This window comes from Rhea americana, unplaced genomic scaffold, assembly GCF_003343005.1.
Source record: "Rhea americana isolate MKP2758 unplaced genomic scaffold, rheAme1 scaffold_44, whole genome shotgun sequence".
NCBI classification, from domain to species: domain Eukaryota; kingdom Metazoa; phylum Chordata; class Aves; order Rheiformes; family Rheidae; genus Rhea; species Rhea americana.
In genome coordinates this window covers 4,859,362-4,884,974 of record NW_028186579.1, presented here as the reverse complement: position 1 = coordinate 4,884,974, position 25,613 = coordinate 4,859,362, and the positions used below count along the sequence as shown (strand labels likewise).

The 25,613-nt window shown below is 40.6% G+C and overlaps 1 protein-coding gene and 1 long non-coding RNA gene across 3 annotated transcripts in view; one reads left to right on the top strand and one right to left on the bottom strand.

Annotated features, from left to right (window-relative positions):
• The window catches only part of LOC146589689 (uncharacterized), a 59,631-nt gene that overhangs the window by 29,833 nt on the left and 4,185 nt on the right, over positions 1–25,613 (top strand). The gene's annotated exons all lie outside the window — the stretch shown is intronic.
• EPAS1 (endothelial PAS domain protein 1) overlaps positions 9,810–25,613 on the bottom strand; it is a 76,428-nt gene continuing 60,624 nt past the window's right edge. For both annotated transcript variants that reach the window (XM_085315872.1, XM_085315871.1), the window contains exons 7-16: positions 24,388–24,494; positions 19,539–19,686; positions 18,576–18,784; positions 18,055–18,242; positions 17,095–17,205; positions 13,944–14,428; positions 12,696–12,819; positions 12,490–12,607; positions 11,814–12,005; positions 9,810–11,073 (exon numbers count right to left, since the gene is read on the bottom strand). In XM_085315872.1, coding sequence (XP_085171998.1) covers positions 10,922–11,073; positions 11,814–12,005; positions 12,490–12,607; positions 12,696–12,819; positions 13,944–14,428; positions 17,095–17,205; positions 18,055–18,242; positions 18,576–18,784; positions 19,539–19,686; positions 24,388–24,494 — 1,834 coding nt within the window. In that variant the 3' untranslated portion in view covers positions 9,810–10,921. The remainder of the gene's footprint in view (positions 11,074–11,813; positions 12,006–12,489; positions 12,608–12,695; positions 12,820–13,943; positions 14,429–17,094; positions 17,206–18,054; positions 18,243–18,575; positions 18,785–19,538; positions 19,687–24,387; positions 24,495–25,613) is intronic.

Below are 25,613 nucleotides of genomic sequence, written 5' to 3'. Positions count from 1 at the left end.
GTACGCTGAGGCGGGAGAAATGCGGCTCCTTCATGTGGSAGTTTGGTCATTGCAGCATATTCTCCTTGCTGCCTGCAGATGGGCATTTGCTCACTGGACCATCTTGTGCTACCAATTTGGAACATATGGAAACTATTTGTAACCCTACTGAAGCAATTCATAAGATTTTATTTTTATTTAAACATGGTAATGAACTGGAAAGCACTGTGATTCCCTTGCACAAAAGTACAGTTCCAGCACCTGTAAATTAAAGGGGATGAGCTGTAGTAAAATTGCCTTCTTCCTTTAAAGTTTATAAGAAAAAAACTGTACAGCCATTTTTTTTGCTSTTACTTCCAAGCAGGAATTGAATAAGCAAAGAAAGATCATTATAAATGTGGTTTTAGAGGCAGTTCAGCTTGAGACAAAGGGATTTCTTCACATTCAACCTCATTAGTCTGATTACTGGGCTTGTAAAATGAAGCATGAAAATGAAACATGACGTTGACATGCATTGATTGTACTAAAATCTACATGAACTGCTGGTTGGAAATGAAAGTATAATCTTCTCWGAACTGTACAAAAAGTTAAGTTTTGAAAGTATGTGAATTACATTGCTTGTAGCTCTTAAGGAGAAGCACTAAGAAGCTGAAAAACCCAAAGCAATTCAGTAGGGGTTTTTTACAGCGCAGAAAAATCTGAAGATGTGACAAAGTTATTAGTAGGAGGTAACATCGGGCAGGATCGTTTTAAGATTGGGAAGAAATGCAAGAATGTCTATACTGATTTTTGTTTTAAATGTTGAGAGAGTAGTTGATATTATTTTCAAAAAAATCTTCTCCATCCTGCTTACTTATGTCTACAAATGCGCTTTGTCATGTTTCCTTGGTTGTTATAAAAATACCTGGTTGACTGGATCTTGATTGGAGATGCCGAAAGTAGATTGGGTTTGATGTTTCCAGTACTTCGACTAGTTCAGTTGCTTGGCACTGTGTGATGAAGGTGCACCATAGTCTCTTACATTTCGCCTTAGCTGTAGAGCTACAACATACTATCTTTAAAATCAGTTTTTGAATGCCTAGTCTTAGAGCTTAATCCTACCGACCTATATGTATTTGAGTATGGGTTGATTTAGTTTTACATGTATTTTGTACTTTCAAAAATGCAGTTGTCAAGCTTTATTATATTGTGCTGTGTGAGAGTGCATGATGCTCCATGTTCTTGTTCTGTAACTGGCTTTAAAAAATGAAAAAGAAAATCTGAACGTACGCTTTGGTGCTGCTGCAATATTACTTTCTGAGATGAGTCAGCACAAACACTGTCCCACAGCTCCTTTTGCAGTTGTGTGGTCTGTGTTTCCTATAAAAGTGTCTTGAAAAGGGTTTTCTAAATGCTTTGGGGCATTGTGAAAAATCAAGTTGGCAATATTCAGCTAGGAGAGGACTTCAACCTCTTGGTAATTAGGGAGCGAAGGGCCAGGCTGCAGGTTCAGGTAATGCAGGTAAGTAGCCGATTGCCGTCACGTTATCTGTTGAGAGCGGGTGAGAGCACCAGCTTCTAGACAGGGTCTGGCAAGCCAGGCTCTGCTTGAGGAGCCCTGCTCTGTTCTGCACGCCTGCAAAATAAACCTGCGAGCTGTGAAAGTAGTGCGTCGCCAGGCTTATTTCCCACTCCTGCTCTGTGCAGAAGTGAGTTGTGCATTACCTGTGCTAAACCTAAGTTTCACCTAGGGATTCATGGAGATGGCCAATGTTGGGGACAATGCATGAAAGGACCAGCTTGCCCTGCAGCTCCAGGGCCACCGGCATTTGCCCTGTGCGGGGTCGGCGTGCTGCCAGCACGGGCCAAGAGCACCCTGCACCCGGCTGCACAAGAGCCGTTTCTGGGGGGCTTGTGAACGATCACCCTGCAGCAACTGATTTGTAGCTGAGGCTTTGCAGACGTGTGGGATTTATTTCCTTGGCATGAGTCATGGCGCAGTTTTGCCTATTGGACTCAAAACAGGAACTCATTTCCATGGAAAGGGGGCTCCATGTGGGAGCAAGGGGCGAGGAGAGGAAGGTAGATATCCCGTCTTGGTTTCCTTGACCATCTCTTTGGGAATGGCTCAGCTGGAGAAGGTGGAAGCGTTTCCAGCACGCAGACGTGGCGTGTTTGGGATTGTACGAAGCATCCCCACTGGGGAAGGCATTCTCCTGGGAGGCTGGAGCAGGTTTCAGGACCAATAGTCTTAAATACACCCAGCGCGGCAGCCTGCGAGACACCAAGGCACCTGCTCTCCTTCTCGAGCATTGAACACAGGCGTATTTCACTCTATTTATTATTTTCAGCATCAGCTTGTGGAATTTAGGTACTGAGCAGGACAGAAGAAATCCTGGGTGAACAAAGCCTTATTTAGGAGTGTGTGTGCAGGTTTCTAATACAAAACCTCAGTGCAAACAAACTCTGCCCGCCAGGGGCTGTGCTCCAAAAGGGAGAATGAAAGCACTGTTGGCTTGAATGTTCCTTCTTTCAAATGCACATAAATACGTTCCAGGTATTTCATTGGTTCCTGAYTCCTCTGCTGGTTACCCAGATGAGTAATCTGGTGACTTTCTGTTTTTCTGAAGATGCTTTCTTCTTGATTTTTTTGCATGAGGAGAGGAAAGACCTGTAAGGGGTGAGGTTGGAGAAGTTGCTCTAAAAATGAAAGTGCAAGTTAAAGTGTTTATTAGATATATAAAGATGTAATTGATGGTGTGCATAAAGCCAGGCTTTTGTCTACCTTGCAGAGCATTTGGGTGGCTTAGCCTAAGCTAAGACACTGCTCACTGTGCATTTGAGAAAGGCAGAACGTGGTGCCGGATAAGAGCAAAACCCGTATATAGTTTGGCTATGTAGTATATAGTTAAGGTGTTGCCTACCGTAGAGCAGAACCTTTTCTGCAGCAGAACAGGAGAGAGGTTTGGGAGAAGTTTTCTTTTTTTGACCAAAAACTAGAGTACTCAGTGTTGGTGTCCCCTTTATCTTTAAAATCTCTGCAGTGATCCRGCTGGCTCTAAAAATGGTGACACTGTGTAGTCCACTGAATTGTGTACAAGTTGCGTTAAATATGTAAATTTGGTAATAATATGGGGATTTGTGTAGCTAAGGAAAGCACATCTTCATGTTTGCAATTGTAACTAAAATAACAGAGTAAACTGTTTTCATAGTAAACTTGTTTTGTTTTCTGTTAACTCTGATATGTTTTGGAGGTTGCAGTTAATGACAGTACTATCTATGTTAGCAGTAAGATGATAGATACAATTAGCATTGCATGCCCTTCCAGGAAAAAAGCCAACAGATGCCATATGACATATCTGAAAACGAACAGCGACTGCATCTATTTTATGCTTCATTTGATGCAGTATAATAATGTTGTGGTGCTGCCCTTGGAGGAGGGGCTGAATTAAAAATACATGTATTTGAATTATCACAAGGCTTATCGTATGATGCAGCTTTTGTGGTTTGCCACTTAGAAGTTCACACAAATTCCAGCACCAAATAATGCCAGGGAGCTGTTGGCCTCAGGTTGGAGTTTTGGCAGTTGTRGTTGTTTTGGATTTGCACTTTCCTCTTCCATGTAGAAGTTGCCCTTTATGAACATCTTGAGAAAAAGAGTGCAGGACTTTTAAGCAACTCTTTTTTCACTGAAGAATCGTAAATAAAATCAGTTGCCTAAATAATTGTAGATGGGAAAAATGTGACCTGTCAATGTCTTTAGATGCAGCCTTATTCTGGAAAACTTAGTTGACGTGTCATTGTGTTCATTTTACTGTCAGTGTCTCTGACTGATGTACAAGTGGATTTTAGTTTGCTTGCGAGAGTTGTAAGTTGCTGACTTACACATTGGATTCTTATTGGTCATTTTTCTTTCAAGGTATGCTGGTTTGTTTTTTTTTTTCTTGTTTTGTTTTTAGGGGTTGTTTTTATTGAGCTCTGCAATGGGTAATATTTGGCATGAGTACATCAGGATTCTCCAGARCTGAAAGTGTAAGTGGATACAGCTGGATTTAGAAATCACTCTCTAAGCCTATAGCAATTTTTTTTGTGTGTCTATCAAGCATGTAGTGGGATGGAGAAGCACTCTGAGGGGAACACTCACCTCTGCTGATCRGAGGCTTGGGTTTTGTCCTGAATGTTAAATTAGTTGTGTGGGGAGCAGGTTTGGAGAACCACAAATTGGGATTCTCTTCCAGCTACTGTTAGTCCTACTGTGCTAATAGGACTAAAAGGAGCAAAAGCATAAGAGTTTAGCTGCCTGGGGAAATAGCTCAAGTCTGCTGTCATTCCCAAGACTGCAGTCTGTCACCAAAGCGAAAAGAGACCAAATGTGCTTCTGAAAGAGCCCCACTGCGAGCCCAGGGATCGGTGCTGCAAACTGCTGCCTGCACCAGGAGGCACATAGAGATGGGGTGGCTTCAAGCAGGCCTGTGAGGTGGGGAGAGTAAGAGGGGCAGGGGAGGCAGCCCACCATGGACACCGGAACATCAGAGTGCAGGCCAGAGTGCAGACTGGGAGCTAGAGGCAGAAATGGGGTCTGTGTTAGAGAGAAGGTTCGGACTCAGGACTAAGCAGAGAAGGCTGCTTGCTGCAGTGTAGAAGCRCTTTGAACACCTGAGAGACAGGAGGACTCGAGATGCTTGATGGGTGGGACTAGCTGGGCTTGCTGGGGGCTCATGTAGGGCCTTGAGGCCTTCTGCGATTACTTGCTCCAGAGTGATGCTGATAAGCCTTGAGGGGCAGCTTCAGAGGCAGGTTTCTGGACTCCACCACAGCAGACTTCTCTGTCAGTTTGCCTTTCCCAGTCCTGTGGGGGAGCAAGTTCAGTCACTTGAGCTGTCAGTGCAATGCTTTTTCTTATAAAACACAGCCACTGCCAGTCCTTTGCTTCCAGTCACATTAAAAATCATGATATATAAAAAAAACGTGTAGGGTGTATATACTTCTTGTTTTCTTGTGTTAATGCCTTTGAGGATCTAGCTTACCAGCTTTGTTTATAGCTCCAAGACCTAAATACAGACTTTTTTTTTTTTTTTTAATGAGCCTGTTTAAATGTTTTTGATTTTTTTTCAAGTGTGACCCAAGCCTAGGCAGTTCTTCCAACCACTGTGGCTAAGACACAGCAATTTCCATAGCAAATAGCATACAAGGGAGCGAAGCCACTTTTGGTGCATCCAGCTGCCTATGACTTTCCAGTGCCAACGGCAGTAGCTGATGCCAGCTGGTTTGCAGGTAGTCCTTGCAAGCCAGATTCACCCTTGTGCTTCTGAGTCCTAACAAGRTATCTTAACAGCTCTTCACCACGTTACTAATGGAAAGGCATTAGTGAAGAGAATTAACTAGCTCCTTGATTACAGGAATTTTGGACTTCAAGAAAAATGTTCCATGTGAGACGTGTGATAAATCACAAGCTGCCAAAACTGCAGGCTGGCTTTCAGACAGGAGAAACATCACTGATGCCTTGAAACAGTACAGCTAATGTTTTTTTTGATATTTATTTGAAGCCATTTTTAATGTGATTACACAGAAATGGGGTGCATACCAAATGCTAGAGCTTCTTTTATAGCTGCAGTTGACTAAGAGAGAAAAAAAAAACAGTACTCCATTACAGAAAGCAGGAATAACGAGGAGAGCCCAGGGGCGTGAGAATGCACGCCTGGATGCCCGTGGAGGTGGCAGAAACCTGCAGGCACGGATGAGCCCACCAGGCTCACACGAGCCCACCAGGCTCACACGCAGGCCCAGATAACTAAAAGACCTGTGTGTTGGCTTGCACAAAGGGAGCAAAAGCTCAGAAGGGTTGACACGTTTTGCTATTGTAAGAAAATATTGGTAAGGCTTTTTTTCTTTTTTTTTCCCCTTGGAAATCATTTCTTTTTCTCTTGGGAAGTCTACAATAGTAGTTGGGGAAAAAAGGAAAACAATGCTGTTTATTTAAATGTGAGTATTTCTGCATCTCTACTGTTGCACTTAACAGAATGATCTCTGAAGTGCTCAAAAAAAAAGTCTGCTGTGTATGTGAATATATGAAGTAACTGATGAAATTTTCCCCAGCTAGAACGAGAGAAGTCATGTGTTAGACCAAAGTGTTATCCAGTGCTCTTGCAAAAAAATGTAATGGATTACCTACTCTCCACAGATCTCAGCATTGCTTAGGAAACTGGGGGCTTGTCTGAAAAGATATACTTTGCTCTGAGTTATTTGGACATTTTTGCTGTTTTGTTAGTGACCGTGTTTTATATGAGCRTGTTGAGAATTCCCTGTAATGTTTTAAGTGTTTGCATGATAAACAGCATGAATCTCACCTACATGAAATATATGGAGCAGTTGGGGAAAATGAGAGAGACAGACAGACTCCCCACTGCTGTTCAGGGCATGGGCTGAATGAGCTCCGGAGGAGGGAGGGACGGGTGCGTTAGCCCAGGTTTGCCTGACAGGCGCTGCACCCGCTTGCAGACCGTAACCATCCCGTGGTGGAGCATCGCCTCCTGCTACCTCCTGCTACCTCGAGGGAGCCACAGCATTCACGTTTACTATGTCTTTATTATTCAAGTAGACATTACAAAGAAATAGTGCAAACGTTAGGTTTCCTTGTGTTCCTCCCAAAAACGCCTCTTGAGGTTTTGCTAGGGTCTGACTTTGAACAGCAGCTGCTGCAGTGATGGCTTGTTAATAAGTGTTTGTCSTTCGCATGCAGGACAGGTTCTGCTTTGTCACCCTGATACCAGTTTGTTAAATGGGGGGGGGTCTCAAGAAAAACTCCACTAAAACTATGCATTTAAAACTTAACCTGAGTTGGGGCAAGGAGGGCTGACTTGTGGCAGTGGGTTTCTTGCCTTTTTTTTTTCCACTATCCCATACAGAAATTCCTTTTCCTTTGCATTTGAAAATAGAGCAGTCCTTGCCATTTTTTTTCCCTAGTACTATCCTTAAAATGGCTGAACCATTTTTAAACTTGTTTTTTCTTAAAAAAAAAATGTTTTGAACATTTGTTGGAATGAGCAAAWAAGATGAACTTGAAAATTAGCCCAAGTCATGAGATTATGACAAAACTGTACTACCTGGTTTTCAGCAGAGCATAGTAAATGTCAGACAACATAATTGTGACTATTTCTGTCTATGCTGTTAGAGATGCCAGATATAATGATAAGATATGTTGCTTTTAAGCAGCGAAAGATGCACACGGAAATAAGCACGTCTACTGGTCTACTGAGAGAAAAAAAAAAACTCAAAAAGGTTTTGAGAAAAATCTTAATAAAACACTGTTAAGCAGAACAAAGCTCAGCTATTGATGCCATCTGTATATTACGTTTCTGGCTAGAGTTTGGGTCTTTTTTGGTACAGAAATTGCAGTAAGAGGTTGGCTCAGTAGGACATTCATATGCAAACACAAAGCTGAATACCATGAGGAGGCTTTTGCGGCAGGAGAAAGAAGCAGCAGCAAGCTGTAGGCAACAGTGGTTCTGTTCTTTGGGCAGTTATTTGAAAGGGGGAAGTGGAGAATAGTTGAAGCTCTTTGGAAAAAGCGTGCTAGCAAGCATCATCAGCTRCATTTGAACACCCAAGAACTAGCACCCGATGGGTTGCGAGCATAGAGTAATAGCAGTACGTGATTAAACTATAACCTTGCACGACTGGGCTTGACCTCTTCTGATCAGTGCCTATCTAACTGGTTGGCTTTTCACCGACAGAACTGTCAAAGTGTCCCAAAGGTGAACTGGCGGCTTTAAATGGGGGATAACGTTCACAGCACCAGCCACGCTGCACTGCCAGGCGTTTGCTGCAAACTGATTACTCTTAATTACGACAGAGCTAGAAGCAAGGGATTGTGTTTTACTTTTTTTTTTTTTTTTTAACCTCTGTCCAGCCTCCCATCTATATTAAATGTGGAGATGAGAGGCACTGCCTCCTCCATAGGCAGCTAGTTCAGCAGCTTCACTGTTGAGCTGTTTTAAATGGCATTAGGTGATGGGTTAAGCACCAGCGACTGCCACAAAGGCCAGTTCAACTTTAAGTGTGTGGCTGAAAGTGAGATTCTTAATGTGTCGATCAGTATTACATGATCAGTGTCAACTACACAGGCAAAAAGTAAATTCTGTAAGGACCAAGACAGCCAAGACTGGCGTGCACAACGGAGTCRTGACAGAGGGCTGGGTGAAGTAGCAGCGTGGCTGGTGGAAAGCTGTTATTCATGGACTTGTCAGGATTGCCAGAATATGACAGTTTATGTTACTGCCACAAAAACTGAAATAAGGATTTGTAGCAACTCAGCCTCTAAAAATGAAAGCACATGCCTCTAGGCAACCATTCATTTTGTCAAATTGCTGTTCTTGTTGGGTTTTTTTTGTCTTGTTGGGTGTTTTTTTTCTTGAGTAGCGTTAAAAAAGACACCCTTACCTCCTAGACAGAAATCCATTTTTGAAATTGGTGCAGATATCTGGATCGTAAGAAAGGTTTCAGAAGACCAGTCTGCAGGGCATGTACACGCTGTTGAAGGAAAGCTGGATTAATCACCTGAAAAACCCTAGCACAAGGTTGACAGTTTGTGCCTTTGTCAATTTACTTCCCAGCTTTCAAATACCGATAACTTGTTTTGGTCTTTCATTCTTTAAAGATCAATGCAAACCTTTATTTTCTATAAATAATTTAATAAATACTTTTGTTTTACAATGATACAACAAATGACAAATTCATAGCAAATGAGTCGCAAAGAATTTAGGATCAGTATACTTTAATAAGGTATCAGTGTCAAAATACATTTCCTTATCAAGTTAAAGTTCCCATACAGTTATAATATTGTCAATAAGAATTCAGCAATATAGATTATGAAATAATTATGATGAAAAGTATGATTAATATTAAGACATGGAATATTCTTTCAGAGTGTTTTAGTAAACTGTTAGGGTATAACATTTTTAATGCTGAAACTACACAAATAAGAAACAGAAGAGCAGTATTCAAGTGTCATTAATCCTTGAAGCCTTTAAGTCCTTGCCACTGCAAATAATTTGTCAAAGCTGGCTTGCCAATTTTCATCAGATTTGATGCTTACAATATATTTTTCCACATAATTATAAGTAGGTTCACTTTAAGAGTAGCTTATTTTTGGTAATAAACTCTTCAAAGATCTGCCTGCAATAGGGGACTTTTTTTTAATGTTATGTACCAATAGCAAAAGAAGATCTTCAGCTTTGTTTTTTTTATATATATATATTTTTTTTTAAGAGCGCATAGTGTACATGGTTAAGATTAACTTAACAGAATGATCTCTGAAGTGCTCAAAGAACTCGAGGCTCCTTCTCTGCAAGTGTCAGTGCATGATAGAGGCAATTTTAGAAAACAGGCTTCAGTGGAATTGGAAGTCTGAGAAGGACAGCTTTGCTCTAAGGACTGCTTTCTGGGCCAGACTTTYACCTTGTGTAAATTGCCACTGTTCCGTTTTCTTCAATGCAGCTACAATGATTTATACCAGTGGAGGAAGGAAGCTGAAATATTTCAGCAAATATCTAGGTTTGTATGGATTTCAAAGTCAGAACTGCTCACCTGCCTTTTATTAATATTTTTGCTGCTTAGGTAGTCTGCAATTTATTCCTTCACATCCTTTGRAAATATTCAAAGCCTTATTTTTTTAAAGTATGTGCATAATGATGATGATTGATGATAACTGAATGTGGATGATAGTTGAAAAGTTCGAGATCTGAAAATGTCTGGCTGCCTTTTAATGACATTTCAACTATTGATTAATATAAGGCAAGTTAAAATGATAGAGAACTGTCTGCTAGCTACTGATCTCACTACACAACCCTTAATTCTTTTTTTTTTTTTTTTTGTCTACTTATAATTGATCAGCCTAATACACTGGGAAATACTACTTTAAACTTTTAGTTTTAATGAATCAGTATTGTAGGTTATATTGCTAGTTGGCATATAAAACATATAAAAGCTAACAACACTAGTCAGAAGTGTTAGTACTGGCCGCTGGTCAGACTCTGAAAGTATCAGCAACGCTATAACAAATACTACTAGTTCTAGCAGAAACAGCTCTTAAAAAGTTGTTGTGTCCAAGATATAGCAAAAGTACCAAGAGATGATTAACAATTGACCCAGAGAGAATTAAGAAAAACCCCTCTGTTTTGTGTARAAATAAAAGGAACAAAACAAGAAAGCCCCATCAAAAACCAAGACACAAGTCTAAATCCTCCACTGGGGTAAATCTGTAGGACTCCCTGGTCCRTAGAGCTAAGCCAGGTTAAGTCAGCTGAGAATCTGGCTTGCTTCTGAGGAAAAAAGCTTACGACGTGCAACTTTCACAGATACCCACAAACATTGCAATTCACCATTCACATTTCTTTCAACAAAGTGTATTAAAATAAGGGAAAAGGGGAGGGGTCAGAAGGCTGTATTTTTTTTCTTCAGTATGCTTTTCCAGAAGCTATTACAGTTACAATATGATAAATGCTGGTAAATAGAAAGACTCAAAGGATTTTAATTTGGCAGATCAACAGAAAACTGTGGTTGGAGAACAAATTTGTTTCATTTATCTTTGGCAATAAAAAGAAATCTTTGCAGTACTGCAGCCAAAGTATCACATGATGAGGCATTTATACCACAGCCTTTTATTAGCATAAAAATTGAAGAAAATTTTAGAGTATAAATTACAGGCAACGAGATAAGGGGAGGGCAATCAAACTCTCTAAACAACACTTTAATTGCAATAGAGAAAATACAGTAGATGTATTTCTTTATATGAATAATAAAGTGAGTAACTTCAAAAGGCCACTATTTGGTAACGTGGACAGGTTCAATATCTAAGTAAAATCCTGTAAAAGTGTATTGGTATTAGAAATTGTCTACTTGCAAAAATATATTTAAAAACTGAAGCTGTTTGAACAGTATAGGCCGAGGAATATTGCAGGATTGCTCAGGTTGCCTGGTCCAGAGCTCTGAGCAGTTCACTTCCCTGCAGGAGCGTAGAACTGCCCAAAACGGGGACATTAACCTCACAGTCATATCTCGTCAATTCAGGCAACAAATATGGTTCAAAGGAGGGCCCCAGCAGACGACTTGTCATACCTGAAATAAATAGATTATTCAAGTAAGTGTTAAGTAAGACCAGAGAGAGAAAGAGAGGCCCTGTTTCCTCTCCTTCCTCTTCTGTTTACACCAGTTAATTTTATTCTGTGTTTAAAAGTCAATATGCCTCAAACCAATAGTTAACAGTTTTCAGCACAAATCTATGCATCAGACTGCCTTCAGCTGCTATAGGAGTGTCACACTGACACTTTGTGAAGTTTTCCACCTCCACCCCCAATTCAGGCTGCTTGAGGAAAATGATACTGGCTCAAATCAAGAAAGCAGTCGTAAGCAACAATTTTCTAAATTCACACTGTCTGTTTTGTTTTTTCTTTTTTTTTCCCTTTAATTTTTAGAAGTGCCTCCAACTCACAAACCTCTGGTATCAATGCTGCACTTAAGTTTAGTACAATTTAGTCAATCCCATCATAAGGCAAGAATATGCAAGAGGATGACTGGACCTCTACGACAGAGAGGTATTAACTAACTTCAGCYGAAATGAAGGGCATAAATCATTTCCCCCACCATATATAGCAAATGTAAGCATTAAAGTTTCAAACTAAACAGAATTCATTTTTCACTCTACAAAACAGTTTATATTTGTTTCTAGGTTTATCATCTTCTCTAGCTCCCCCCGCCCCCCAATCCCTTTTTTTTTCTTTTTTAATGTTTCCTGTCATGGCATCAGTGCTGGAACTAAACTGCAGTACCTTCCAAACTCTCTATTTGATTGCTCTTACCTGACACTTTATGAGTTGGCTGGACAGTAAAGTCCTGATAGTGGGAACTGTAAAACTGAGGGGGGAAAGTTCCTGTTTTCAGACTCTCCCCAGGACTGCCACAGGGGGGTGGTTGTTGTTGCTGCTGCTGTTGCTGCTGCTGCAGTTGGTTCATTGGTTGGCTCAGACCTCTTGAGTTACAAATAAACTCATCTTATTTAAAGAGGGAAAAAGACAAAAAAGGTAAATTAAGCCTTTGTTATGTGACAGTAGATAACAGTAATGCAAAGCAAAGTGATCATCTTCTTGAGGTACACCTACATCCTGTAACAAAGGAAGTCCAGAAGCAGTGCTAGCTCTGGAGGCAGCAGTGCACTCAAGGTAAGTTTGCATAATGAAACACAGTGTTGTAGAGAGAAAGTATCAGTGCARCTTTTCTAGCTCTGACATGTCCACGCCTTGGTTCAGTAAGCAATGGTGTGAACATGTATGAAATGATCTACTTGGCCATTTTCAAATGTACCTTGAACTGTTCAGCTCTTAGTCATATAACCTGATCTTTAATTTTAGCTTATTATAAATTTTACAGGGCTTGTTGACATTACCTTCCTTTTGAAAGAGTTTTTGTTTCTATTCAAACTGACTTAAAATTTTGTTTTTGCAATGTACAGTCTTGAAACAATTTATTTTGTCTTACCAGTAAGAACACTTGTGCTGAGAGACTTCTTTTCTGTAACCAAGGAACAATTTTCACCTTTTAGAAATTTCATTCTCTTCCACATTAAATGAGACGGGTTAATGACAGATGGGTCGCCCTAGAATTTGAAGAACAGCAAAATGAATAAATACATTCATGATCTTGGTGTGCCCAATATTTTGAAGGGAATGCATTTCTATGGTTACCCCACTCAGTTGTTGCAAGGCTTGTTCTTCATAATCCAGTTGTCGCTTCAGTTTCAAACTGTTAGACAGAGCAATTCTCGCAGGATTTATGTCTATGCGTCGTTGCCCAAAAGCATCCAGTGGCCTGTTAAGAAAAGATCTCCGGGTAAGTGAGCAGGCAAGCAGATCTAAACCACSTTGTTCAGTTACAAATTCTTCTTTCATTTAAGGTGTCTTTGACATGTAGCAGTAGATTGACCTCAAGCATTTGATCAAATATTTTTATTTGTCAGTTGTTTCACAAGCCTTGGAGACTTTTGACTTTTTGGATCAAAGACTAATGAAAGTCTGGTATAAATTGTCTCTAGGAATCTCCAGACAGACATAAAAATGCTGTGGAATAGAGTCATGCAATTTTTAAGTRTAGGGATTTGAGAGCCATGCCTATCCCCTTGTTTTGCATACTAAGTCTGGACACAAATGTTGCTGTTCAGGGACAAACCTTCTCTTTCCAACTGCAAATTCAGACACTGGTATTTCTGCCAATAACTAAAAACCCCCAAAGTAAGCTTCAGGTAAGCTGTACAGCTTCATGTTTTTAAATGACCTGTGCTATTTTGTACAGTTAAGGTATACACTCTGCACACAGTTCAAAAGCTCTTTGAAAAGGATAAGAAACTTATAGGGCTGTAGGCTTTGATCTACAGTTTCATCCAATGCTGTCCACATGTGTAAGAAAGCGACCAAGGTAAGGAAGGCTGTAGAAAAAAAATGCAATTTTAAATCTTAGTTATAACACTTGCATGTAGCGACAATAAATGTACTTGTCCTATTCACTGTTCTTCCTTCCCTCTCTCCTGGTTTCTRTTGTGCAAAAAATACATGCAAGGTAAAGTAAGCATGATTCTCAGCTTTCTGCTGGATCATGCTCTCATCTGTAGGTTTTTCAGAACTTTTCTAAACTGCATAAAGTAAAGCTGGTTTTGCAAATCTTGTGCAATTTTTATCTGGCCAACAGAAAACCCACTAATGTCTCCTTACAGGTAATGAAAAGTTAACAGCCCACCTCTGCTGCCACTGATGTTCAGAGCTGTTCAGAGTTCTGTTCAAAGCACCACACTGATTTCCCCATAAATAGAGCCTGAGCTCCCAGTATTCCTAATGCCTATCTAAACAATTTATTCYGTCTGAACTGATAAGAAGAATTTTTCAAGATTATGACCAAAAAACCTTGAGTAAAACACACAGTAACAACACAGAACTTCTTACCTTTTTTTATATGTAGGCACGTTGGGAGAATGTACAGGTGGCCCTGAGGGGGAACTTGATAAAGATCCTGAGTATTTATCCATGAGTCTCCATTTAGTAGGAACATATTCTAATGGGGGATCAGGTGGCCACTGGGTGTTTGGTCTTCCTCCCATTGAAGATAAAGGAGTGCTGGCTTGGTCATGGTATGGTGGAAGTGATGATCTACYCATATTGTTGAAAAACACAGATGACAGAGATCCATGACCAGGGTTAATGTTTTTATTTGAYAGCTGTGGGCAATACTTCTCTGGGAGGAACTCATTCTGTGAAGCAGAAGCTAGGGGTTGGAAGATGGTACTCATGCTACTTAGATTCTGCTGGGTATTTTGTACACTTTCAGAAAGAGGACGTTCTTCTTGGCAGATTGGGCTGAGCTGGAAATCTTCTCCATCCATAGGAATGTAAGGAGCCAAGGTTTCAAGGTCCAGTTCATTGAAATCAGTCTGCACAAAAATGAATTATGGAGGTTCTTTAAGTCCATAAAGAAAGGTTAATAATAATTACGGCAGTCAGTGTTACGTGAAATACTAGTAGATACAAGGCTGAAGAATCATCATATGCTAAATTTACTTAATTAACCAGGCAGTTTCTATTTATAGACATGTCTTATTTCTGTGAATGGCATATATGGTCATCATATCATAATCAGTAAAGTAACAGGATAAACTGAGGCAAAAACCCTGCTAGACTCCCAGATAAGCAGTATTTGCTAGAGCAGCTTGAAAGCACCCTGGAACATCAGTGTGATGTGAACTAGATCTTGTATGTCACTGAGCTATGAAACACACCTAAACAAGCAGATACTGAATTTGACAGAATTCAATTTTGTAGGTGTCAGGTCTTGCACTGATTTTGATCCTGATCCACATTTTACCCCTCATCTCTGTCCATCCTTTCTACTGTTTTTTTTTTTTGGTTGATCCTATGTCCAAACTTACACTAAAATTTCTTTGGGATATGGACTTCAGCCTACCTTACTTAAATCCATAAAGAACCTCCATAAAGTCCATAAAGAAAGATTAATAATAATTATGGCAGTATCTTTTACTAAGTTTGCAMGTTACTCTGGCAAATCGAGGTACCGCATTTGGGCTCAAGACTTCGTCCTCAGACTTTCCATAGGACTAATAGAAGGAGATGAGTGTCTGAGGTCTCAGCAGCRCCTGTTCCCTTCTCTTGATCGTTGAAGAAATGTAAACGCTTAATGAAGGCATTTCAGTTGAGTACCTAAAGTTAGGTGTGCCGAATCAGGCCTACATCTTTTATCCACTAGCTTGCTTGAYGTAATGTGGTAACAGTGGAGGACTAAAAGAGTTAATAATAGAGGGAACGTCTATACTTATACTCTGATTAGGGTGTAAGGAGATGGAGACTGCAGGGATGTCACTTTATGTCCAAAAAATTTCTGCATTTGTCTGAYCTACATGGGAACAAATCCTCCAAGAGATTAGTCAAGAAGAGTATGTCCAAAGTGGCAGGTTTCATTTTAAAGTTACCGGAAATATGTGGGTACAAGGGGTGTTTCTTTTTCATTTTGAGATTTTGCAGGACTTACTTAAGTTTATTTATATTTTTCACCTAGAAAGGATGTTTACTGGCTAGTCATCAGATGAGATTAAAAAAAAATGATGCTGCTTGTTGTATTCCTTATCTAGCCCACAGAAGCTTTCACAGTCTGAAGGCTGTCAGCTTGTTTTTTCTTAGCTATTTCATCAGTGACACCAAGGGCCAGAAATTTAGACCTAAGCTTTTAGAAGTGTATGGTTTTGTTGCTATTGTGTCTCAAAATCTTAATGTACATGTGCAAATGTGGCTTGCATGTTATGTACATACAACGTGCATCTCTACTACCTGCTAGTATGGGACTGATTTCATAGAATCAGCAAGGTTGGCAGCGACCTCTGGAGATCATCTAGCCCAAATCCCTTGCTCAGCAGGGTCACCTGCAGCATATTAGACAGGGTTGCATCCAGGCGGGCCTTGAAGATCTCCAGGCAAGGAGACTCCACAACCTCTCTGGGCAACCTGGTCCAGTGCTCCGTCACTCTCACAGGGAAGAAATTCCCCCTCACGGTCAGGCGAAACTTCCTGTGCTTCAATTTCTGCCCATTGCCTCTTGTCCTGTCACACRGGACAACTGAAAAGAGTTTGTCCCCGTCCCCTTGACACCCTCCCTTCAGGTACTCATACACATTGATRAGATCCCCCCTCAGTCTTCTCTTCCCCAGGCTGAACAGGCCCAGCTCTCRCAGCCGTTCCTCAYAGGGCAGRTGCTCCAGCCCTCTGACCATCTTCGTAGCCCTGCGCTGGACTCTCTCCAGTAGCTCCAKGTCTCTCTTGTACTGGGGAGCCCAGAACTGGACACAGTACTAGAGATGAGGCCTTCCCAGGGCTGAGTAGAGGGGCAGGATCACCTCCCTCSACCTGCTGGCAAYASTCTTCCYAATGCACCCCAGGATACCATTGGCCTTCTTGGCCACAAGGGCACACTGCTGGCTCCCAGTCAGCTCRTTGTCCACCAGCACTCCCAGGTYCTTCTCKGCAGAGCTGCTCTCCAGAARGTCAGCCCCCAGCTTGTACTGGTACCTAGGATTATTTCTCCCTAGGTACAGGACTCTGTASCTGCTCTTGTTGAACCTCAYGAGGTTCYTCTCTGCCCAACTGTCCAGCCTGTCCAGGTCTCTCTGAATGGCAGCACAGYCCTCAGGTGTGTCAGCCACTCCTCCCAGCTTGGTATCATCAGCAAACTCGCTGAGGAGGCACTCTGTCCCCTCATCCAGGTCACTGCTGAAGAAGTCGAACAGGATGGGACCCAGTACTRAGCCCTGGGGGATGCCACTAGCCACAGGCCTCCAACTAGACTCCACGCCACTGATGACGACCCTCTGAGCTCTGCCTTTCAGCCAGTTCTCAATCCACCTCACTGTCCTCTCATCTAGCCCRCACTTGCTGAGCTTATCTAGGAGGATGTTATGGGAGACAGTGTCAAAAGCCTTGCTGAAGTTAAGGTACACAAAGTCCTCTGCTCTCCTCTCATCTACCCAGCCAGTCATTCCATCCTAGAAGGCCATCAGCTTGGTTAAGCAGGAAGATTTTTTTAGTTCCTTACCTGGGAGTTGCACTGACTCTTTGATTCTGTGTCCATGGCAAAGAGTTTTTCAATCACCTCAATCTTAAGATCTTCATCCACAGAACTGTAGTAGTCCCCTGGGCTGCTTGGCTACACAGAAATAAAAATCCGTTATAAGCAGCAAGACAACCACAGTACTCAGTTAACAGCATGCAATTTGTATTGTGCTTTTCAGTAACAGATCTTTAATATGAAAGGCAAATGGGAAGACTGTGTATACAGGATCCTCAGAACCCRAAAGTGTGCACTTCTATCTATCGCATCTAATAGAGGAACCTAACTGTCTTGCTAGGTTAAATGTTTCTGGCAGCTTGGACCAGCACCATGAGATTTACGCTATTAATTATTTTTGTCAAGAAGGAGACGCACTTAGCRCTGTCCCAGTGTCCTCACTGAAATTGGATATCATCTAGTAGAGGCCTGCTAAGAGTGCCCTCCAGCTCTTGGGGGCAATGGCCTGAAAGTCACTGCGTTAATTCTCGCAGTGGGGAACTTCTGTGGACCCGCTCACAAAAGCTGAAGCTGGGAAACTTCCTGGAGTAAAACTATAGCTTMTAGTCAACAAACAGAAAGAGGACAGGTCTAGAGGAATTTTGCTTTGTGACTACACTATCTGACATCAGCACTTTATTTAAGGCTAACTCGGTGAAAGGTGGTAGTGACTTTTGCTACTAGATGTAAAAATTACTGAGGGACAGCTGGGAGAAAATAAGGATTACAGTGTAAAGGTAGGCATAGTTCCCACGTGATAATTTCAAATTGATACAATTCATCACAAATTGATATTTAAGATAAAATGCAGTGCAGCAGTGATATAGATACACTGGCCCTTTTCATAAGCACTGAGACAAGATTGCTAATTTGGAAGTGTCATCTGCACACACTGATGAGAGCTACATACAAAATTTAACTTGGATTTTTTTTAAAAGCTCTTCTTACCGTGGAACAGCTACTGTTGCTGCTTGCACTTGGAGTGCTGCTGCCAGGTGCAATTTGAGGCATTGTAAAGGACGGTATCGTCAGYGTTTCACCTTGCGCAGCATGGCTCTTCACTTCCACTGGCCACGGCTTGCTTGCTGTCAAAACAGCACTGCTGAAGGCAGGGGAGTCTTCAAACTTCTGTGCCCCTGCATGGAGGTTTAACAATATTAATAGATGCTTCTGGCTTGATAATCTAGTGCTGTGTTATCATATAATTGCAGCTATTCATTAAAAATAAACCCTGCTCCTAGTTGCCATGACAGTAAGTTGGCATAGGCTTAATGTATATTGTTTAGTCAGCAAGAAAGACAGATTCTGCTCTCATTCACAGAAATTTTCCACTGGTGCAAGCATGTGGCTTTCTATGGCCATTTTTGCTGATTTATACACACAGCAAACAGACCTGGCCTACTACATTCCTAAATGTAGGCTCATCTGTGGTTCTTTGTTTCACAAAATTTATTTATAGAAATACTAACCAAAATCCAGGGAAATAATGGCATCGCCGGGTGTTGGTGCCAGCTGAGCAAGTTCTTCTGGTTCTTCCTTTAATTTAGTAAACAAGAAGTCACTCTTCTCAGCCATGGGGATCCCATTCTCATAGGTGGTGYTCATCGTCATCAGGTGAGGTTTAAAGAGAGACTCCGTTTGGTCCATAGAGAACACAACATCATTCTTCTCAATTTCACTAACAAGAAAATAGGTTTTAGGCATTTTGCACTCTAAAAAAAAGAGATGTGGATAACATGGGTAATAAACTCTTTAAAAATCAGGCCTTTAAAAATGTTTTGGCCTCTCTCAACTTGAATGCCAGACTCTTGACAGGCCAGGCATGGTTCCAGCGTTGCTGAGCACCACAATCTCAAATGACGCAGAGAATGTGGTCAGGATTTCTGTGGGAATACTCAATGCTTTGTTGTTCTGGTTTTTAAAGGGATGTAGYTGAGGCTATAATGACCCAGACTATCACTCAATTAAGTATTTCCTATTTTGGCCTCATCTATGACCAAAAATACTTGAGCTTTGCCAAACTAACTATCTTGTAGTCCTAATTTTTTGAGGAGGAAAGTAACTTTTCCTAGCAACACAAGATACAATTACTACTCGATTTTATCTCTCTCKGTCACAGTATTGGAAAAACAAAATAATATACTATATTATACAACCAAATCTTTAGTGCAGGTTTTGTACTTCATTCTACTAGGAGAGCAGTGACCGTAGAAAGATTGCAGTGTATTTTGACAGCTTGCATGGCAATAGGCACGCCACATTTTTAATCAGTGTCTAACRCTGGTAAACAAGAAGGAACAAATATGACTAAACTGATTTCAGAACACCTCCACCGAGTAAATAACCAACCCCTTCAAAAAAATTCCTCTCGATTACTGTGCTCCTTCCAGTGCATGAATTCCCAAGGGGTTTCCATGCTCTGTGCGACTTACCTCAGCACATAGTTGACACAGACGATACACTGAGGCTGCAGGTTGCGCGTATTGTAAATCACAGTCCCTTGAGTCTCCAGCCATACGTATCCACCRTGCTTGGCAAGCATTCGGTACTGGCCAGTCACCACTTGACCTTTTGTGCACACTGAAAGACGAAGGCAGGGAGATATTGATAATGGAGCAGCACAAGTAAAATAAGTAATGCTTGTTTTAAATAAGGCTGCTTGCGAGTTTTTATTATGCAAAATGGCAGAAATTGCACTGAAAATGTTTGTTAGCATGGCTGCTTAACAACAGGGAAGATCAGCCACTGAAGATGGCTGGCATTTGAGGTTTTTTAGATAGCTAGCATTTATTTTAATTTAAGATCCTAATTGTCCTCCCCCAAAACAATGTCTACTGACTGCGAGTTTCTCCAAAGCCCCTATTGTAGATGCACCTCAATTTAGGCTCCCAAGATGACATGTAGGAAAGAAAAATTATCCATGCAAAACAGTCAGTAGTTTCCATATTTAGGTGATGCATATTCCCAAGAGCCAGATGATTTAAAGGAAAAACACAGGAAGTCTCATAGCTTAAATCCTTATCTATCCTCTTTTTGTGCCTTGGAGTTAGCAGCTGGAGATATCAATGTTACAAGTAAAGCGAAGATGTTACTAGCAGGACATGGGCCTTACTTATGATGCTGAAGAAATAATATCACTCTGGTATCAAAGCCACGAGTGATAAAAGGGACTGTTTGTTTGCCTAATAAAAAGAAAACAAGGCTGAACTATTTTATTTCTCTGGCTGTTTGAACTGTGTTGTTACTGTGGCTCTGTAATAGTTTGAAGACAGCAGGCTCAAAGGAGCCAAGACTCATACGAAAAACAACTAAATAATGTTAATATAAGTCCCAAGTATTTTTTGACCTGTTTGTGAATCTCAAGCAATAAGCTGACAGTAGTACAATTCAGGTTTAAGATACTGTCAAGGTGCTTGAAAGGTGATGATCCCCCCAAAGAAGTTTTTTCATAATATCTGAAGAGAAAGAGATTCCAGTATGGAATTTTGGACTTCTGAGATGTAAGGTTTTATGACGTTGTGCCTCTTGTCAACCCTTTCTTAAAAGTAATTAATAGTGTTGTGCAATTTAAAGTTGTCAATTGAGGAAAAATATTATTGATCAACAGTGATATGACGAGGGCCGAAGCATGCAACCACTGTTAACTAACTAACTAATATCTGCTGAGAATTGGGCTTGTAAGCAGAAGCAGTCACGCTGAGCGGGTACTGGCACAACTGAACCCCTGAGCACTTTGGCAAACTTTCCTTTTTAGAAGGTTTTGTACATGAAAACAGTATATCATCAAACTAATGCACTAAAATAATTTGACTAAGCAAGACTGGAACTTGGTTCTTTGTACAGAAAAATTGCTTATGAATGTGGTCAGTAATAGCAGCTACTTTATTTAACAGGAGTTTTTCCTACATAACCACCATGCAAATGTACAGTCCAGGCCTGTAAAATGTAACACCTGTTTTGCAGATAATTGTTACTGTGTTTCTCTTCCTATAGCTGAAGTTTGTTGGTTTGTTTTCTTCCTGAGTATTTAATCATCCTACATTTATTTAGATAGAGTAGAACATTATCTTTATTGATTAAATCCTTCTGGTGGAACAAAATCAAAAGGCTTTCATTTCAAAGTGTTTCAGTAACTGGACTGTTCTGCTCTGCTTGTGAAACATAATTACACTGCTTCCTAATCATCATCTCATCAATAAGAGTCATAGTGTAGGCGCCTGTTGCATTACAAAGAAGCTTTTTACTGCTTTAATCTTTTTTATTATTATTATTCGAAGCATGTCATGTTCTGATATAATAAAGTACAGCAGAATCCCTCCTTGGAGTAATCTTGCAAATTACTAATACACTTGTAAACGCTGACTTTGTTACCAACTCTGTGCACAAGTCTCTGACTTGAGAGTGAACTTCTCGCTTTCTTATTTAATATACATTACCTGTATCTTGATAGAATTAGGAACAGCCCAATGAAATATGCTGAAATTATATGCCTCATCTTTGGCTGAGGAAAGGGGGGAGAGGGGGCAGGGGTGGACAATTGGACACAAAGTTTGTTTTTTAATTGCTGAGAAACACTTGAAAAATATGAATCATTTGGAAGGCTTGTCAAACGTCTGCTATGTACTTCCAAGTGACATGTCCCAGATGGTCACATTCAGCTCCCCACTCAAGTCAAAAGCAAAATTCCCAATGGCTTTAAATGGGAACAAGACCAGACCCTAAATGGAAGTAGTTATAGACTATTAGTTGCTGAATTGGAAAATGTAGCTCTGCAGTCAATCTTTTGTGTAGTTTTTTTGTAATCAGACAAAGATTTTCATCTTGCTTGCATAACCTGTGAAAAACTGGGTATGCTAAATAGTGCCAAATAAATTCTAATCTTCCATTTGATGAAGACTAATTAGGTCTTTCATGCTGTATATGCAGCTATGCTTCCAGCCAAGAACACAAACACTATTATGGCTTTTTTGAATGCCGTGTTGTTGTTTCATCTCAAGAAAAAAGATCGCAGTATAGTAAAACTGCAATAAGCATGACTTGTCAGTAAATTGGAGGGAAAGAGAGGGAGTGCATTCTGCTTTATCTAAAAGACTCATTTGAGGTTTCTCTCCCTCCTTCTCTTCAAACTTGTGTCTCCTCCCTCTATTTCCTATGCATCTTTACAACACAGCAGTTAGTTGGCATTGTCAGAATTGATGGCTGTGCTGCTGCATGAACATACAGTCAATGCATAGCATATGTTTAATAAAAATGATTGTTTAAAAATACAAGTGCGGTGAACATGAATTTCACGTTTGGTTTTGTATTCTGACTCGTGTCTCTTTATAAAATGTATAAATGAACATGGCCAGGGAGAACTAGTAAGTTCTGTACATCTGCTTGGTTATTCTGTGCACTAGCCAACATCTCATTAATATTGGCATGCATTACGAAACTGAGGAGTTTCCTATTCAGAGGACTTATAGACCCTTGCGCAGTCGCAGCTTGCTACCTCTTTGCCTTTGTGGTCACTCAGCAAGATGGTGGTAAGCTTAACTGTCCTAGAAGACACAGGGCACATTTAACTCTGTACGACAAAGAGAGTCCAATTTGCTGATGATGTAAACTGACCATCCTGTTATGGGCAACAGCATTTACCAGTTTAGCACAGCAGAGTTTGGTCCATTCCTTCCAACAGTAGAGATCATCCGTGCTGATCATGTGGTACTATGTACACTATGGAATCACCCACTGTAGTCTGAACCTAAATATTTTATTGTCCACATAGTGCACAGCACTTTGAGCAGCCACATGCAATTTTGATAGTATAACCGATTCCTCTAGACCTTCCTTTGACCACTTCATGATCAGGCCTCATGCCTAACAGCACATGTTTGCAGGACACGGCCCTATTCAGTAGCCACAAATGGCATCTAGATGTAACTTGTGCTCTGCGTGAGCTGAACGTAACTGTCAGAGTGAAGAGCAACCTCTGTCAAAGCCTGCTTAAGACAGTTGCTAGAACCTATCCCGAAATCTTTACAGGGATGAGTTTCGACTCAGTGGTCGCATCTAATTCATTGCCACCACGGAGTCTCCCTCCTGTTACCCAAGAGGTTGCCAATGCTCATTCCAGTCCCCTCTGGCACGGTCCCTTTCTTACAGATTTAACTCAGCAATCGGAAACCACCAACGCAGCAGCCCCACTCATTACTCACAATGACTCTTGATAACTCAGTGTAGGATATGCACCCCCTGCCTATGGGTACCACTAATTACTTTTTGCTGTTAGAAGTATAAATAGATTTCCTAAAAAACAATTCTAACAAACAGATTTCAGACAACTTTCCATAAGTATGGTATGATATTTTTTTTGACAGCTCTGGAAACAGGATGAGTCATACCAACACTGTTTTACAGCATAAACTTTAATCACTGCCAAATATTTTTTCAAATAACATTTCAACTGTAAGCTGTCCTGTATCCTTGCCACTATAGCTAATACATATCCCTTGTCCCTGTCAAATGGTTATTTTTTGTTGCTACTTTTCTCTGAAAAGTACAGGAATACTTCTCGGGGGGAGTAACTCCCTACAGGCATATGATGTTAGTCATGGGCTTTTTTGCTGAGACACAGCAACCTAGATCATAGTAACTTCAGGGTGTTTTTTTTCACTTATGGACTCCAGTCTAGCAGCTCTTTTCTTTTTTCAATAATAAAAACAGCAGAAACAGCCGTTGTACTGGTTCTTTCCCAACAGATCTCCCATGCATTAGTTCAGTGGTTATAACAGAAGTGGGAAATATCATTTGTACATCAGTGCATCTACGCTGTCTCAAACCACAGTGCCACCTTTAAGGATCAAAACCTAAGATGTGTCTCAAAATGACTTGATTCAAATCTTATGTGAGGGAGAGGAAGTGTGATTTTGTGGCCTTTTGAAGAGGGTTATCGGATAGTCAAGCTAGTATTGCCTAACTCAAAAGTTTTTCCAATTTTCCCACGATCCATGTTATCCCTTAGAGAGAGAAGAGATTCTCTTAGGAGTAACTGTCACCCAAACTTAGTTAAAAGTATGGCAAAATCAAACCTGTGGAAGTATCAGCAGCAAGTTTCAGCCAGACATACCCGGTAGCACAAAAGCTTCTTCTTGCAAGTGGTAAATTCTGCCCTCTGAGAATATACGCACATCAAAACCAGCCTCACACACAAGGTGTGTTTAAATTTTCAACTACCTATTGAGGAACCTGGAAGCTGTGCTTTTTGTGCAAACTGCGAAGAAAAATAAGAATATGACTTACAGTTCTGATGACTTTTGGTCATATTCTCTGAGTCCAAGGCATGGTAGAACTCATACGCTGAGCGGCCCAGTAGCTCCTCTGGATGGTAACCAATCAGTTCGGTTATTCTTGGTTAAGAGAAAAACAAACATTTTAAATTCATGTTGCCCTAGCCTTATGTTTACATGTGAAGAGCAGCTATTAGTTCTAGTCCTCAGACTCACAGAGCCAAAACCACACTTCGAAAAATTTGAAATTTCCTAACACATGAGGAGCTATCAAGGATGTCTAATCATGCTCCAAAATGTTTCTGTGTTCAGAATAAATTGCCTTTTACTACTTCTGTAATTAAGATTCTTAGGGTAGTCATTACATGTGCCGCATATTTTCCCAGGCCTACTGCATAGTAACTCTTACAGAAAAATGACAGCTGGAAAACCATTGCTTACAAAGTGATTTTCTCAAAATGACATTTCTCAAAAGAGATTTCTCGAAATGTCTACTGCATACAGAAACCCCCCACTACCATCATTTGGAATAAAACACATGCAAGGAAGAGGGTGACACCATCAGATTTAGAAGTATATATATTTTAAAAAACATACATAAAAGGGTTAATTCACAAAGGGTATTACATTTAATAAAATAAAAGCGCAAGGTGAGAAATTAATGGTGGTTAAAAAAAAATTCGCTCTTCTATTTAGTGTTTCTCAATTATATTAAACTTTAGCCCATGGATTAGGTTACTTGGGTGAGTAATCCACAAACTAAGTAGGATTTTATACAAAGAAAGCCAAGAGCTCCAGAACTAGACTGTTTTCAGAGCCTTTATGAGTGCTCTGGCGAGGCAAGATTTCTCACAAGTTCCTGAATAAATAAAAAGAGCTCATCAAAATGTGTAGACAATTTTCTCTTAGTAAGGGAGTAGCGGAAAAGGGTCTGTTTTTCCTAAATTATATTTGAAATACTGTCACACACAACTTTACAGGAAATACGGTTTGTAACAAAACAAAATCCTCTGTATGCTGTCAGAAGCAAAGATACCATATCTGCTGGGAAAATAAGGAAACATCCCTGTTGTTTCAAGTGAACCGCAATGCTCGTGCATGCCTTTTCCTACTTTCTAAACAGCAATAATAACTTGCAGTTTTGCCGAGAGCAGCAGCAAAAACAACTACAAACGAGTTAGCTGACTGCTCGAAAAGCTGGGGCGTTTGGGAAGGAAGAGTCACGTCTCGGCCCGTAAG